The sequence below is a fragment of the Crinia signifera genome, chromosome 4, assembly GCF_055691185.1.
Source record: "Crinia signifera chromosome 4, ASM5569118v1, whole genome shotgun sequence".
Lineage (NCBI taxonomy): Eukaryota > Metazoa > Chordata > Amphibia > Anura > Myobatrachidae > Crinia > Crinia signifera.
This window is the reverse complement of record NC_139220.1, coordinates 161,362,072-161,380,161: the sequence shown is the minus strand read 5'-3', so window position 1 is coordinate 161,380,161 and position 18,090 is coordinate 161,362,072. Positions and strand designations below refer to the sequence as shown.

Below are 18,090 nucleotides of genomic sequence, written 5' to 3'. Positions count from 1 at the left end.
AGCACACAGAGGGAGGTTGATTCCTACGGCACTGGCCTTAGTGTTTGTGTGCGTCCGGTCTGTGTGCGGCATGAAGAGACAGAGGGCGAGATGTATTAAAATACATCGCCGCCCTTCGCTCTCCCCCCCCCCGCCGCGATGCCAGCGCATATGTACTAACATATGCGGCTGGCATCGCGGTGCGGTGACAGAGTCCCCCCGCGATACCTGTACTCTGGTATGCGGGGGGTCTTCGTCACCTCCCTGCTGCCTGGCTCTCCCCTCATGCCGGGGACAGCTAAGCAGGCTGTCCCCGGCGCCTCCTCCTCCCCCCTGCAGTCGGAAGGATGTCCGGCTGCTTCACTAGGGGGAGGAGGGGTTTACCTTCCGGGGTCCAGGAGGACCCTTCAGGAAGGTAAGCCAGAGGTGGGGTCGGCGAGGCAGCGGGCTTGCGTTGGCGGCGGCGGGCTTGCATCGGCGGCGGCGGGCGGCGAAAAGAAGCCCATAGGCTTCTATAGGGTATCGCCACCCAAAGGTGGCGATACCCTTCAATGCGGTATCATTTTTGATACATTGGAAAATGCGGTAAAACTGGGGTTTTACTGCATTTTCCATTTGATACATCTCGCCCAGAGACTGTACTTCACGGACGGCTGAGCAGGACAACAGTTGTAGCGTCTGTGTGCAAACGGCACACCTGAGAAAACTTGGCCGCTCGATCCTGTGAGAGAGGACTAGGTGAGTAAATACTCCAGCAGGAGGCTTCTTTATTCAACAGTCGCACACAGAATATAGGCATGCCGCATATCATTTTAATCATCTGAAGCTCCTTGTGTGTCCTGGTCACATGACAATGCAAATAAGACGAATTGTGCATGGGTTAACTTCGATCAAAAACATATCAGTATGGCCTGTCTATAAAGATCACTAAATACGGAGACAGTGAATTGGAAGCCGCTATTCCACCACTATTATTATATACGTCAATTGCAAGTATACAATACATCGTCAATAAGGTCTATGACGAAAGATATTTGCAATATATGCTTTGATATTTATGTCTGAACGGAGTGTTTTTCCAGAGAAATTGAATGATCAAGCCCAGGGCGGCGCAGATAATCAATTAAAGTTTTTAATTAGTGAATGTATCCAGGTTAAAAATAATTACCTATATTAATTGTTTTTATGCTGTAACTTTTGGTGTTGCTTATTAAGATTGTTCTTTCTTTTTTTATTTATATCTCCATCTTTTCCACGCTTAATTTGCACCAATACAGGAATCAAGGTTGGCAATGACCATCTGAAATCACCTATATCTTGGTCACATAGCTTCACCAACCTTGAGGACACCTGTCACATACCATCCCCGAGATTGGAACCTCTAGCGGTGTGGGAAACCCCTGGCTGTCTCAATATCCAGCCATTCTCTACATCTACCGGGTCATCGCAATTTGTGGCCCCATGCCCCATTATATCTGAGGACATCTCTGCATCATTGCCTTTGGGATTGGATCAATAATAACAACTTGTGGTAACTATCAGCCCAATGGGCAACCTGACTCACTTCCCATATCAGTCACAACTCTGATCTGCTGAGACTGAACATCCTATTTGTCCTACTTCCTCAGTAATCCGGTCCAGATTTTTAATACATATTCACCTTTTTAAATCTTTGCATCCTTTATTGTTATGCAATTGTATGATATGATTTTTTTAAACTGTTATTAAACATTTGTGTAATCTTTCATCAAACCAGCGCCATTTAACTAAATTAGTCTTTATACCAGAGCCGGTCCTAGGCATAATACAAACACATCAAACCTGTGGCGGAACTCTCAGGGGCAATGGAGTCATACGCCGCCAGGCGCCAGCCTTAAAGGGGGCACTGGCTCCATTGCCTCCTGATGGTCTGCTAATCAGTCCTTCATTTAGTGCTGCTGCTTTTTAAGTTTTTACTGTTGTATAAATGTGAAATATTACCTTGATTGTATAGTTTTGATATTTTGTATTATGACTTACATTTGTAATATTGTACCAGTTTATTAATTAATAGTTTTTAGCACGCCGATTCCCGAGGCTGTAGCGGCTGATCCGGATGACTAGTGATGTCATCATCTGGTGCCGGTATCTATGTTACAGCATTGGTGTTGCTGCCAACAGAGATGCTTGTCTGAGATGCTTGCACGTCTACGTGTGCTGGCGCGCCAGTGGGTACAATGACAATAGCTCCATCTGTATATGTGTGTGTGTGTGTGTGTGTGTGTGTATATGCTTGTGTACACACAACATGTATGTATATTAGATGTATATATGTCTCTACACATATATGTTTATTTAATCTATGCAAGGTTGAAATATTCTATAGACATGTTAAAGTGATATTTTGGTTTTCACATTTTTTGGTAATATGCATTTATGTGTGGATTTGTTTATGTATTTTATGTAGATTTGACTTTGTCCTGTATCTGCTCCCTGGCAGGTTTTTGTGCCCATGGCCCTAAGATTGAAATACTGGCCGTTCTATTTTTGCTTAATATGTTTATAGTACTTTTAATTGTGACAGCCATATTGAAATGCATAAATTTTCTTGTTTGGCCTCCACTGAATTGTTCTGCTACAGTGGAAGAGATGTAATGATGTTGTCTCTGCAATGGAATGCATGCTACTTCCTGTATGCGTTCCACACCGCAATGTTTTAGTTGTTAAGTAGGTGGAAGGTGCTCACGTCTCGACGGAAGTGACTGAATGGCAAACAGGTCAATAGGTTCCACACATTTTTCAGTCCATTTCCTTTTTCAAAAACTTTCATTAAACAAATACACAACCGATTAATATAGAAATACCCAACTTCTTCTAGAAAGTGCTAAATACATAAGAAGTAAAATCTTATTGATTGCCCTGGACAACATACCATCTTCAATAGAACTCCCATCTTAGTAAATTTGCTACAATGAGGTCAAACACAAACATTCTTTATTGAAATACATATATGTGCATTACTTTCTGGGTCTTTCTTAATGTCTTCAGTTGTTCGCCTTTATAACTGGTAAAGGCATGGATATCCTGCCTTTGTAAAATATGCTTATGTACGTTTAATGATCTATGCTACCCTCTTCTTATTGAATACAAAAATGTTTTGATGTTGTTGTTCACATAATTTATTTGTATCAATTCCACTTATTTTAATATTTACATTTACACCTTTGAACCCAAGACATTGGCCACACTTAAAATATCATGTCGATTTTACAACACTGGGGATGACAGTGTGCTCGCTCTTCACTAGAATGTCCTTACAGAAAACTTTCTCTGTATACATTTAGGTTCATCTTGAATCAACGAAACAATAACAGGATTCTTATGGAGAATGGGCCAGAGTGTACTTCTGGTTTTACATGCTGGAAATGAGAACAGAAATGGACAAGGGCGGAACTACCATAGGTGCAAGGGGTGCAGCTGCTATGGGGCCCAGAGCTGAAGGGGGCCATCTTTAATGTCTAACTAATATGTTTTACATACATTTATCCCCATCAGTTGGTAAATGGGGGGCCCTTACAAATTTTTGCTATGGAGCCTACTGATATCTAGTTACGCCCCTGGAATCGGACATTAAAACAGTCACTGATTGTTTGGGTTTAAGTTGAAATGAACAATCAGTTTGTAGGATTCTCTTTTGCGTGATTTATATTAAGTGGTTACTTAATGTGTGTGTGATTAGAAGACTATCCGAACTCTCGATCTGGAAAATTACATCCTTTATAAATACTGACTACCCCTGATGGTGGACTGTCAGACAGCAGTGGTGCACCTGGGTCTTAAAATAAATGAAATTAAACAAAAACAACTTTGTAAAAAGCTGGTAATTAAATATATGTTATTGTAATTAAATATACTAGGATAATTGCTTTGTATTAATAGAATGTATCAGTCTTAAATGCTGGTAGTAATAATAATAATAATATACTTGCCTTCATGCAAAGACTGGGATGAGTGTCTACTTGAGAATACAGAGCCTAAAATTTGAAATGATAGAAAGAAAGAATTATACAAAGTATTTTAAACACAATGTTGTTTAGATCAGATGCTTACACTAAAGACGATACCTAAGTATTTTACTTTATTGTGTATCAATAGCTTTACTATGAAGCAATATTACAACCGCTGGGTTTAATAAAGAATAAAGGGGGTATTCTGGTCCGCTCGCTAAGCAGCCACCCTATAAACGCCCCCCCTGCCACCAGCGCCGCCCACATCCCCTCGCTAGCATGCAAGGGGATGTGTACAAGAACACAATCCCCTCGCTTGCGGCTAAAGAGGAGACAATTAATTTGATGGTCGCTGACTTTTATTTCCATCGGAGATCGCTGAAAATGGGGTGGCGTTGATGTCATGTGACACAAGCCCCCTGCCAGAGGGCCGCCGGCAGGAATCGGGCCGCCTGTGTTCCAAGCAGAATGCCCAGTGTTTTCATGTGGATGCCCATCAAATGCTGGGCGTTCCCCTGCTGCCGCCCCCTGTACGCCCCCTTTTCCCCCTATTCGTGTGAATGCCTCAGCAAGTAGGATACTCGCCGAAGGTGTTCGCACCGGGGGTCTGCACATGCGCAAATTCGCATAAGCGCAGTCCACCCACTATTGGAATGGGACCAAATTTGGCCCCATCTGATCATTACTGAATTAGGCCCAATATTTGAATGACAAACATTCCAAGAGGAATAGGAAAAGATAGCTCCATTTTTCCGTGGGTCTGATACATTTTAAGCAACATAAACTAAACTACATGCTCACGTCGATATTAAACACAGGGCCAAATGTATTAACCCCTTCCTGACAGAGCCATTTTTTTCAAATCTGACATGTTTCACTTAAGTGGGGATAACTTTTTTTTGCTTTTACTTATCCCAGTGATTTTGAGATTGTTTTCTCGTGACACATTGTACTTCAAATTAGTGGTAAATTTGGGTCGATACAGTCTGTGTTTTTTTGTGAAAAATACCAAAATGTCGTGAAAAAATGGAAAATTTTGCAATTTGCAAAATGTCACATTTTCTGCTTGTGAGACAAATAAACATACCACTCAAAATAGTTAATAACTAACAAAGACCATATGTCTACTTTATGTTGCAATCATTATTTCAACCTCCTTTTCATTTTTTTGGACACTAGGAGGCTTCAAATATGAATAGCAAATTCTCAAATTTTCAAGAAAATTTCAAACACTGATTTTTTTAGGGACCAGTTCAGTTCTGATGTGACTTTGAGGGACTTGTATGTGAGACACCCCCATAAATGATGCCATTTCAAAAACTGCACCCCTCACAGTATTCAAAACAGCATTTTGGAAGTTTGTTAACCCTTTATGTGTTTCACAGGAATTAAAACAAAGTGTCGGTGAAATTTCAAAATTTCTTTTTTTTTTGCAGAGTTTCAATTTTAATACATTTTTCTAACGAATACAGTAGATTTTACTAGAGAAATGTGACTAAAAATTGATTCCCCCAATTCTTTTGTATTCATAAATATCCTATATGTGGCCCTAGTGTGCACGGTGACCAAACCACAGGCTTCATAATAGAAGGAGCACCTACTTGATTTTGGAGCCTCCTTTTTATGAGATTTTTTTTTAGGCACCATGTAGGTTTCTAGGCACCATAAGTGCTAAAAGTTAGGAACCTCCCCCACAAGTCACCCCATTTTGCAAACTACACCCTTCAGGGAATTCATTTAGGGGTATAGTGTACATTTCAAACCCCCAGGGGTTTCACCAATTTTGATACAACTGGGCTGTGAAAATGAAAAAATTTAATTTTTCATTTTCACAGCTCAGTTGTATCAAAATTGGTGAAACCCCTGGGGGTTTGAAATGTACACTATACCCCCTGATGAATTCCCTGAAGGGTGTAGTTTGCAAAATGGGGTCACTTGTGGGGGGGTTCCACTGTATGGGTGCTTCAGGGGTCATTCAACCAGAATCTGTGCTGCAAAATCCAAAAATCACTCCTTCCCTTCTGAGTCCTGCCATGCACCCAACTGGTATTTTTTGGTCACATGTGAGGCATTGCCATACTCGGGAGAAATTGGGGCACAGATTTTGGGGTGCTTTGTCTCCTTCATTCCTTGTGAAAATGAAAAATTTTGAGCCAGATCTGCATTTTTGTGTAAAGAAATGTAATTTTTTACACAAAAATGCAGATCTGGCTCAAAATTTTTCATTTTCACAAGGAATGAAGGAGACAAAGCACCCCAAAATCTGTGCCCCAATTTCTCCCGAGTATGGCAATGCCTCACATGTGACCAAAAAATACCAGTTGGCTGCATGGCAGGACTCAGAAGGGAAGGAGTGATATTTGGTGGTGGAATGAATGGTGGGTGCTATGTCGCATTAGCAAGACCCCCGAAGCACCAATACAGTGGAACCCCCCCACATGTGACCCCATTTTGGTCACTAGCTTTGGGAGGGGGGCTGGCGCTGCGGCTGGTGGGGGGTTGGGAGGGGTGCTGGCGCTGCGGCAGCCGGGTGGGTGGGAGGGAGGGGGGGCTGCCGGGTGGGATGGGGGGGCTGGCGATCGGTGGTGATCGGTGCTGTACTTAACAGCACCGATCACCACCGATCACTGTGTTACCGAGCGGCTTAGCCGCCGGTAACACAGAAAACGCTGCAATTGGCTGTTCACATTTGAACAGCCAATCGCAGCGATCGCCGCGAGGGGGGATGTCTGCTGTCAGGGACAGCAGACATCTCCAAACTGTCACCGCGTCTATAGACGCGGTGACAGTTTAAAACCATGACGTATATATACGTCTTCGGTCGGGAAGTACCTCCCGACCATGACGTATATATACGTCATATGTCGGGAATATCTTTCTATATATATATATATATATATATGTGTGTATGTATATATATATATATATATATATATAGAGAGAGGCAGAAAGAAGGCGCTTCATGGTGCAGTATTTTAGTAATGAAAATTTTTTTTAAAACGAAAATCCAGGGTACAGTTTAACATGAACTCGTACCGTGTGTTAAAACACTGTGGACTGGGTACCACAAGGCATGGGTTTAAAACCAAAGGCAACACTGCTCACACTGTACCGGGACCTTGGTGTCACTCGAAACGCTGCAGAGCTGGCTTGCAGGGAAGCGTACGAAAGAGAGCCACGTCCAGGAGATCAGTGTCCAGAGTAGAAGGAGCGTCGTAGGCCACGCCCTGACGCGTTTCGTCACTGCGGACTTCGTCAGAGGGCGTGGCTACTACGTACGCTCGTACAGAATATAAAGGACTATCCCCGTCAATCAAGGAGCAGGTAAGTATAGGGTAATTGGATACCGCTGGTGAGGAGGAGGCGGCTAGAACACATCACGCGTCATCTCCGTGACGCGGACAGGGCGGGTGAATACACTGGATTGGCCGCCGCTAGTGAGGGGGCGGATAGGGATAACATGCGTCATCCAAATGACGCTGACGGGGCGGGTAACTATACGGTATTGGATCCCGTTAGTAAAGAGGCGGATACAAGTGTCCGGCATAATGCAAGTGACGCGGGCAGTACAGATAGAAATGCCGTACGTAACACTAGTGATTTCTAAGGGGCGGTTTTAAACAGGCATAAGCCAATAGATGCCTAGGACACATTAAGGGCATCATGCTGCGTAACTAATATGATATGTCTACTGCTTAAGAGCCCGGGCCACTATAAAGTGTAAATTAACACTGGGACATATAAATAGATGAAAACATATGATTACTTAATAAAAATTAGCAGCTTAATCCGCAAGAATTAAATAGAATAGCGGCGAGGCAGAGTACAACGCCTCAGCTCGCTGTCACGGGTACATGTAAATAGAATTGGTAAATGAAATTGGTCACAGGAGATACGGACCAATGGGAGAAAACAAAAAAGGGAAAGGGGATGCCACATGGTAATCGATCTCATTAAATGAGACGCCCCATACTATCAGTGTATAGTAGAAAAACAGGTATCTCGCATTAAATGCGAACTATATGAAAACAGAGGACAACAAAATAGTGCCCAGGATGGGAATAATTATACACAATATATAATATGCCAGTATAAAATGTACCACTGGTACTGATACTATGTGCGAGCAGGATGCCTCTTGGAATAAGACATAATTAAAACATTACATTCACAAAATAGAAATACATTAATATATTTCATAACAACTAACTAGCTCATACACATCTAACTAAAATCTCTCCAATGAATTAATCCATAAATCCGAGAGGTGGAATTATCGTTAGAAACAAATTATGAATTCATACATAAAAAACTTGACACAGTTTCATAAAGCAATCTAGTAGACCTTCAGTATTATATAATTATTGATCACGATTACTATAATATGTATTCAAAAAAAAAAAAAAAATATATATATATATTCTTATAAAAGACAACTACCAAGCCAGCTCAAAGCACTAGTAATGCAGAGCTAGTAATACAATCAAAGTGATTCTAGAATACAGCACTCCTTATTATACATCAGGATAAATAAGAATAAAGGCAGCACACCAGGTTTATTGGGGATACACTTAGTTTATGAACGGGGTTATCTCGTAACCTTCGTTCAATCCCCTGGGTACTAGTGTATCTAGTCTGAGTATCCATGTGGTCTCACGTTTGAGAAGGAATTTATCATGATCACCACCTCTCTTGCTGTGTTGTACCAACTCAATTCCTTTACAAGTCAAAGTTTTGGGGTCACAATTATGGACCTCCTTGAAATGTCGGGACACGCTATGATTGGTGACCCCGTGCTTGATGTTACGGAGGTGCTCCAGGATTCTAACCTTGAAGCACCGTTTGGTCTTACCGACATATTTCAAGCCGCACCCACATGTCAAAAGGTATACAACCGAAGTAGAATTACAATTGATGAAATTATTCACCTTAATATCGGTACCTTCTATTAGAGGACCTTTTTTCATGAAGGGGCAGACTTTACAATGATTGCAAGGGAAACTACCCTTAATACTTAGAAATGTTTCAGAGGGATGGTTAGTGCTTTCTAGTTGGCTTTTTGAGATGATAGTCTTAAGGGTCTTAGCCCGACGAAACACCATTTTTGGGACCTCAGGAATGTGACCAGCCAAGACGGGGTCCAATTTAAGGACACCCCAATGCTTCTTAAAAATGTCCTTCAGTTCTTTTTCGTGCGAGTTATATTGGGTCACGAACATAATATCATTACCATCGATGGTATTTGGTAATGACACTTGCCTGGCAGTTTTTGGTTGGAAAAGTTTGTTTCTATCCAATGAGCGCGCTCTTTGGAGGGCTCCTTCGATTACACTATGTGGGTAACCTTTTTCATTAAACCTACTGACATAAACAGCGGCTTGTTCATCAAAGCGTGTCAGGCTCGAACAGTTCCTCCTTAGTCGCAAGAATTGCGAGTAAGGGATGTTGTTCTTCCAAGCTCCCAAATGGCAACTTGAGTATTCGAGGTAGCTGTTCGCGTCCACACGCTTGAAGAATGTGGATGTTTGAATGGCTTTTTCAGTAGGAAAATCGGCCACATCGAGCACAATATCGAGGAACTCGATTCTTGTTCGGTGAAACGATGATGTGAATCTTAAATTAAAGGTATTGATGTTAAGACCCTCCACAAACCTATTGAAGGAGTCTTCATCACCCTCCCATATGATTATAATATCATCGATATACCTTTTAAGGAAGATGATGTTAGTACTCAGCTCATCTCTAATGGTGGTGGTTTCCCACTCAGCCATATACAAGTTGGCAAGGCTAGGGGCACAAATGGTGCCCATAGCCGTGCCACACGTCTGTAAAAACCACTCCCCCAAAAATTCAAAATAATTGAATTGAAGGACAAATCTCAAACAATCACAGATAAAAGTCTGTCGATGTACAGAAATATCGGGGTCAAGGCATAAGCGGTTAGCCACTGCCTGAATACCCTTTTCGTGTGGGATACTCGTATATAGAGCCTGTACATCGATGGTGGCAAGAGCAAAATTATCCCTCCACTCAATGTCTGCTAGCATTTCCAAAAGATGTGATGAGTCACGCACATATGTCTCAATCAAGGGTACATATTTTTTAATGTATGTATCAACATACTCAGATACACGCGAGGTCAGTGACCCCACCCCGGCGACAATAGGCCGACCCGGGGGGGGCACCAACCCTTTGTGTATCTTAGGCAAATGGTAGAATGTCGCTAGGTTTGGCGTTTTGTTGTGCAAATATTTATATTCATTTAAACACAATAACTTATCAGTTAAACCTCTCTTGAGAATTACCTCAAGATGGACCAAATATTCACCAGTTGGGTCACCTGCGAGTTTCACATAGGATTTTTCATCCAGCAATAGCTTATATGCTTCTGATACATATACATCTCTGTCAAGTACCACTACACCACCACCTTTGTCCGCGCTCTTTATTACTATAGAACTGTCTGTTTGCAAGCTTTTAATTGCCATATTTTCTTTAAGACTCACATTAGGTTTCTCCTGAATCTTAGTATTCAGTTTGGAAAGATCTTTTTTAACCAACTCGGCAAATAAATCAATATAAGGGCCACGTGACTCCAAGGGGTAATAGGTGGATTTAAGTTTAAGATTTGAATTGAAAGAATCTAGAGAGACATCTAAGGGGACCTCAGGACATGGTTTTTTCAGGAAATGGCGTTTGAGTGTCAGGCGTCTTGCAAACAGATTGAGATCAACCTGGACATCTACTTTGTTTACACTTTTAGTTGGTGCAAATGATAGGCCTCTCTGGAGAACCGACATCTCTGTATTACTTAACACCCGCTTAGAAAAATTGAAAACCCCTTTAAGATTATGTGGAGAATTACCAGCAACTATCTCTGTGATAGGGGCAGTGGAGCTATCGATTGTTGAACCAATCTCTGTTTTGGCTCCCTTCCTGGAATTTCCCTTTCCTCGGCTTCCCCGAGTCTTCTTTTTAACCTTAGGGGGGTGCGGTTCGGTGTCGACATACGCAGGTCGTCGTGTCGACCAGCGTCTAAAAAACGGCCATTATCATATTCAGGGCGGAGGACTTCAAATCTGTTGCCATTAGGCCCTCTTTCCTGTGCATTCCGTGAAAACACAGGCTCATCCCAATAGTTTTGGGGATTTCTATTGTTACGGTATTTATTATTATTACCACGAGACTTAAAAGGTACTTTTTGCCATCTCTCCTGGCGTCTATCTCTCGAGCCTGCCTGATATCTATCAGGGCGATTACCAGACCTATAATTATCATGTGGGGGCATTCTATAGGACCCCCGTCTCTGTTGGGACCGTAGTCTGTTTGTTCGGGGTGGAATTTGGATGTCAGGCACATTTAGATCAAATGCATCCCTGCTTTTTGACACTTGCCATGTTCTAACTCGATTGTTTTCATAATCACTTCGATCCCTTACAAATTTCTTCTGTTTGGTATCAATGATTTTTGACTCAATATTGGAAACCTTTTTATCTATTTCCTTTTTAGCTTCAGAAAGTACTTCTGTCGAATAAGCAGCCTCTAAGGTAGGTATTAGGGTAGCGATTTGTTGTTCAATATCAGCAAACAGTTTCTTTTTCTCACTAATCAACAGTCGCATCAGTGACATGGAGCACTCATCCAGAGTGTTATTCCAGTCCTTTATGAACTGTTCATTGTTAATATTAACGGTAGGATGTTTGACAAGCCTCAGACCCCTTGGGATCCGGCCACAAGTAACATAGCTGTCCAAGCTTTTAATATCCCACCAGGTTTTAGCCTCCCTGATCAGGAGGCGTTCCAAATCAAGGAGGCTACCACCAGTCTCACTAATTGCATAATTACCAGCAACACCAGGGTTTCTATCATCAAAAATTCTATTACATTCTAAGGATCGCTTAGCATTAAGTTCACTGCTCCTAAACATTGTGTATATAATTGTTTAGTACCAAATGATAGGAAAACAGAATGACAATACAATCGGGCAGCAAGGAATATCAATTGGATTCAGCAGAGCAACACAGTATGTATAGATTATTGACAAACTGCGCCCAAAAGTCAGTCAATTTTAAACCAGTTGAAAAGTCCACTGTTTGTAACAAGCAGGGAGTATGGCACCAAAGTTCCAATCAAACTTGCAGCAGCTTCTTTCTCAATATGGAGATCCCTGGAACCCACAGGGCAAAAGATCTAGAGAGAGGCAGAAAGAAGGCGCTTCATGGTGCAGTATTTTAGTAATGAAAATTTTTTTTAAAACGAAAATCCAGGGTACAGTTTAACATGAACTCGTACCGTGTGTTAAAACACTGTGGACTGGGTACCACAAGGCATGGGTTTAAAACCAAAGGCAACACTGCTCACACTGTACCGGGACCTTGGTGTCACTCGAAACGCTGCAGAGCTGGCTTGCAGGGAAGCGTACGAAAGAGAGCCACGTCCAGGAGATCAGTGTCCAGAGTAGAAGGAGCGTCGTAGGCCACGCCCTGACGCGTTTCGTCACTGCGGACTTCGTCAGAGGGCGTGGCTACTACGTACGCTCGTACAGAATATAAAGGACTATCCCCGTCAATCAAGGAGCAGGTAAGTATAGGGTAATTGGATACCGCTGGTGAGGAGGAGGCGGCTAGAACACATCACGCGTCATCTCCGTGACGCGGACAGGGCGGGTGAATACACTGGATTGGCCGCCGCTAGTGAGGGGGCGGATAGGGATAACATGCGTCATCCAAATGACGCTGACGGGGCGGGTAACTATACGGTATTGGATCCCGTTAGTAAAGAGGCGGATACAAGTGTCCGGCATAATGCAAGTGACGCGGGCAGTACAGATAGAAATGCCGTACGTAACACTAGTGATTTCTAAGGGGCGGTTTTAAACAGGCATAAGCCAATAGATGCCTAGGACACATTAAGGGCATCATGCTGCGTAACTAATATGATATGTCTACTGCTTGCAAACAGACAGTTCTATAGTAATAAAGAGCGCGGACAAAGGTGGTGGTGTAGTGGTACTTGACAGAGATGTATATGTATCAGAAGCATATAAGCTATTGCTGGATGAAAAATCCTATGTGAAATCCTATGTGAAACTCGCAGGTGACCCAACTGGTGAATATTTGGTCCATCTTGAGGTAATTCTCAAGAGAGGTTTAACTGATAAGTTATTGTGTTTAAATGAATATAAATATTTGCACAACAAAACGCCAAACCTAGCGACATTCTACCATTTGCCTAAGATACACAAAGGGTTGGTGCCCCCCCCGGGTCGGCCTATTGTCGCCGGGGTGGGGTCACTGACCTCGCGTGTATCTGAGTATGTTGATACATACATTAAAAAATATGTACCCTTGATTGAGACATATGTGCGTGACTCATCACATCTTTTGGAAATGCTAGCAGACATTGAGTGGAGGGATAATTTTGCTCTTGCCACCATCGATGTACAGGCTCTATATACGAGTATCCCACACGAAAAGGGTATTCAGGCAGTGGCTAACCGCTTATGCCTTGACCCCGATATTTCTGTACATCGACAGACTTTTATCTGTGATTGTTTGAGATTTGTCCTTCAATTCAATTATTTTGAATTTTTGGGGGAGTGGTTTTTACAGACGTGTGGCACGGCTATGGGCACCATTTGTGCCCCTAGCCTTGCCAACTTGTATATGGCTGAGTGGGAAACCACCACCATTAGAGATGAGCTGAGTACTAACATCATCTTCCTTAAAAGGTATATCGATGATATTATAATCATATGGGAGGGTGATGAAGACTCCTTCAATAGGTTTGTGGAGGGTCTTAACATCAATACCTTTAATTTAAGATTCACATCATCGTTTCACCGAACAAGAATCGAGTTCCTCGATATTGTGCTCGATGTGGCCGATTTTCCTACTGAAAAAGCCATTCAAACATCCACATTCTTCAAGCGTGTGGACGCGAACAGCTACCTCGAATACTCAAGTTGCCATTTGGGAGCTTGGAAGAACAACATCCCTTACTCGCAATTCTTGCGACTAAGGAGGAACTGTTCGAGCCTGACACGCTTTGATGAACAAGCCGCTGTTTATGTCAGTAGGTTTAATGAAAAAGGTTACCCACATAGTGTAATCGAAGGAGCCCTCCAAAGAGCGCGCTCATTGGATAGAAACAAACTTTTCCAACCAAAAACTGCCAGGCAAGTGTCATTACCAAATACCATCGATGGTAATGATATTATGTTCGTGACCCAATATAACTCGCACGAAAAAGAACTGAAGGACATTTTTAAGAAGCATTGGGGTGTCCTTAAATTGGACCCCGTCTTGGCTGGTCACATTCCTGAGGTCCCAAAAATGGTGTTTCGTCGGGCTAAGACCCTTAAGACTATCATCTCAAAAAGCCAACTAGAAAGCACTAACCATCCCTCTGAAACATTTCTAAGTATTAAGGGTAGTTTCCCTTGCAATCATTGTAAAGTCTGCCCCTTCATGAAAAAAGGTCCTCTAATAGAAGGTACCGATATTAAGGTGAATAATTTCATCAATTGTAATTCTACTTCGGTTGTATACCTTTTGACATGTGGGTGCGGCTTGAAATATGTCGGTAAGACCAAACGGTGCTTCAAGGTTAGAATCCTGGAGCACCTCCGTAACATCAAGCACGGGGTCACCAATCATAGCGTGTCCCGACATTTCAAGGAGGTCCATAATTGTGACCCCAAAACTTTGACTTGTAAAGGAATTGAGTTGGTACAACACAGCAAGAGAGGTGGTGATCATGATAAATTCCTTCTCAAACGTGAGACCACATGGATACTCAGACTAGATACACTAGTACCCAGGGGATTGAACGAAGGTTACGAGATAACCCCGTTCATAAACTAAGTGTATCCCCAATAAACCTGGTGTGCTGCCTTTATTCTTATTTATCCTGATGTATAATAAGGAGTGCTGTATTCTAGAATCACTTTGATTGTATTACTAGCTCTGCATTACTAGTGCTTTGAGCTGGCTTGGTAGTTGTCTTTTATAAGAATATATATATATATTTTTTTTTTTTTTTTGAATACATATTATAGTAATCGTGATCAATAATTATATAATACTGAAGGTCTACTAGATTGCTTTATGAAACTGTGTCAAGTTTTTTATGTATGAATTCATAATTTGTTTCTAACGATAATTCCACCTCTCGGATTTATGGATTAATTCATTGGAGAGATTTTAGTTAGATGTGTATGAGCTAGTTAGTTGTTATGAAATATATTAATGTATTTCTATTTTGTGAATGTAATGTTTTAATTATGTCTTATTCCAAGAGGCATCCTGCTCGCACATAGTATCAGTACCAGTGGTACATTTTATACTGGCATATTATATATTGTGTATAATTATTCCCATCCTGGGCACTATTTTGTTGTCCTCTGTTTTCATATAGTTCGCATTTAATGCGAGATACCTGTTTTTCTACTATACACTGATAGTATGGGGCGTCTCATTTAATGAGATCGATTACCATGTGGCATCCCCTTTCCCTTTTTTGTTTTCTCCCATTGGTCCGTATCTCCTGTGACCAATTTCATTTACCAATTCTATTTACATGTACCCGTGACAGCGAGCTGAGGCGTTGTACTCTGCCTCGCCGCTATTCTATTTAATTCTTGCGGATTAAGCTGCTAATTTTTATTAAGTAATCATATGTTTTCATCTATTTATATGTCCCAGTGTTAATTTACACTTTATAGTGGCCCGGGCTCTTAAGCAGTAGACATATCATATTAGTTACGCAGCATGATGCCCTTAATGTGTCCTAGGCATCTATTGGCTTATGCCTGTTTAAAACCGCCCCTTAGAAATCACTAGTGTTACGTACGGCATTTCTATCTGTACTGCCCGCGTCACTTGCATTATGCCGGACACTTGTATCCGCCTCTTTACTAACGGGATCCAATACCGTATAGTTACCCGCCCCGTCAGCGTCATTTGGATGACGCATGTTATCCCTATCCGCCCCCTCACTAGCGGCGGCCAATCCAGTGTATTCACCCGCCCTGTCCGCGTCACGGAGATGACGCGTGATGTGTTCTAGCCGCCTCCTCCTCACCAGCGGTATCCAATTACCCTATACTTACCTGCTCCTTGATTGACGGGGATAGTCCTTTATATTCTGTACGAGCGTACGTAGTAGCCACGCCCTCTGACGAAGTCCGCAGTGACGAAACGCGTCAGGGCGTGGCCTACGACGCTCCTTCTACTCTGGACACTGATCTCCTGGACGTGGCTCTCTTTCGTACGCTTCCCTGCAAGCCAGCTCTGCAGCGTTTCGAGTGACACCAAGGTCCCGGTACAGTGTGAGCAGTGTTGCCTTTGGTTTTAAACCCATGCCTTGTGGTACCCAGTCCACAGTGTTTTAACACACGGTACGAGTTCATGTTAAACTGTACCCTGGATTTTCGTTTTAAAAAAAATTTTCATTACTAAAATACTGCACCATGAAGCGCCTTCTTTCTGCCTCTCTCTAGATCTTTTGCCCTGTGGGTTCCAGGGATCTCCATATTGAGAAAGAAGCTGCTGCAAGTTTGATTGGAACTTTGGTGCCATACTCCCTGCTTGTTACAAACAGTGGACTTTTCAACTGGTTTAAAATTGACTGACTTTTGGGCGCAGTTTGTCAATAATCTATACATATATATATATATACACATATATATATATATATATACAGATACAAATGACCGCACTCTCACCCAAAGTAGCAACAGTGGGGTGCCCAACCAAAAGCACCGGCCAAAAGGCTGGTACTCAAAAATAGTCCAGGAATCCACACACAAGGTGTAGAAAGGAGAGCACTCTCCAATCACAAATATAATTTTGTGAAAATCCAAATGAGTTAAATAATGAAATAAAGAGACATCACAATCCTTGGAGGTAAAGGTGATATAATAGTATGATAGCCCCGACGTTTCGGTCCAAATCAAGGACCATTATCAAGGAGCCTAAGGCATACAGAAAACATAGGTCATATACACATTAACATTACAGCAGAAATGTGCATGAATACAGCAAAGTAAAGGTAAAGTCTTACATTGTCATCAAAGTATACAGGTAGTCAGCGATGAGGTAATCTCTGCCTTGTAGGACAGGACAAGATCAGCTACCTAGTGAGTGCAGTCCGGGTCCCGCTATATATACCCATAGGAAGGGGTTAAGGAGCAGGAGATCGCGCCATAATAGCCTGCGTGTCAGGCTGCTGGAGCGCAAGGCGATTTCCGGAAATACCGGAAGTCAAGTGGTCGGTGGAACGCACTTGACCCGCACAGCTTCCGGGTAGCCGGGAGCTGTGTCATAGTTACATGAGTACGGAGCGGCGAATGAAAATACTGCGCTAATGGGGACTTGTTAAACAATGCAAACGGATGATCAAGGGTCAATCAGGACCCATTAGAGAGACAATTAGTCAAATGGGATTAGGAGGGATCGCGCATGGCAGGGTAAATAGCGAGAGCCGGAGCCAGAAGCAGGAGAGTTCTGGGGAGGCAGATAAGACGGCGAATGGTTACAGATAATACTGAAGGGTCAAAGTTAGTGCCTTTTAGGGCACTGTATAGTAGTCTAACGAGTAACCAGGCAAAACTGGGTGGAAATTAAATGAAAATAAATCATAAATGTCCGGGAGTGCTAAAGGTGAGAGAGATAAAATTGTGAAAGTAACTTAAAAACTGAACAAGAGGAGATGGTAGTGTGCAAAAGAGGGGTACAATGGGGCTGACATGATATTGCAAAGGTGAATAATTACACAAACAAAAGGGCGTGGCTACACATATGGAAAAATGCTGAAGACAATTATGCGGTGAATACAGAGCATACATATGGATGGGATAGAGCATAAATGCATGTTGGTCCAGCGGCATCGACAATGTATACATAGGTGTCACAAGAACAACAGATAATATATATAGACATATAGGTAGAGGATGGATACATCAACATGGTCTCAGAAAAATGGACAGGGGGTTGTTTTCATTAAGACCCCTGGGTGCGATTGTGTCAAGTCTATGAATCCAGCGGCTCTCAAGTTTTTTAAGTCTCAGGCCCCTGTCACCTCCACGGGGTGATGGGGGTACCCAGTCAATGAGTCGGCATCG

General features: G+C 42.4%; 1 protein-coding gene across 1 annotated transcript in view; it reads right to left on the bottom strand.

Moving 5' to 3' along the window:
* The window catches only part of IL17REL (interleukin 17 receptor E like), a 137,454-nt gene that overhangs the window by 32,214 nt on the left and 87,150 nt on the right, over positions 1–18,090 (bottom strand). Inside the window, exon 11 of the mRNA XM_083180162.1 lies at positions 3,948–3,992. Coding sequence (XP_083036288.1) covers positions 3,948–3,992 — 45 coding nt within the window. The remainder of the gene's footprint in view (positions 1–3,947; positions 3,993–18,090) is intronic.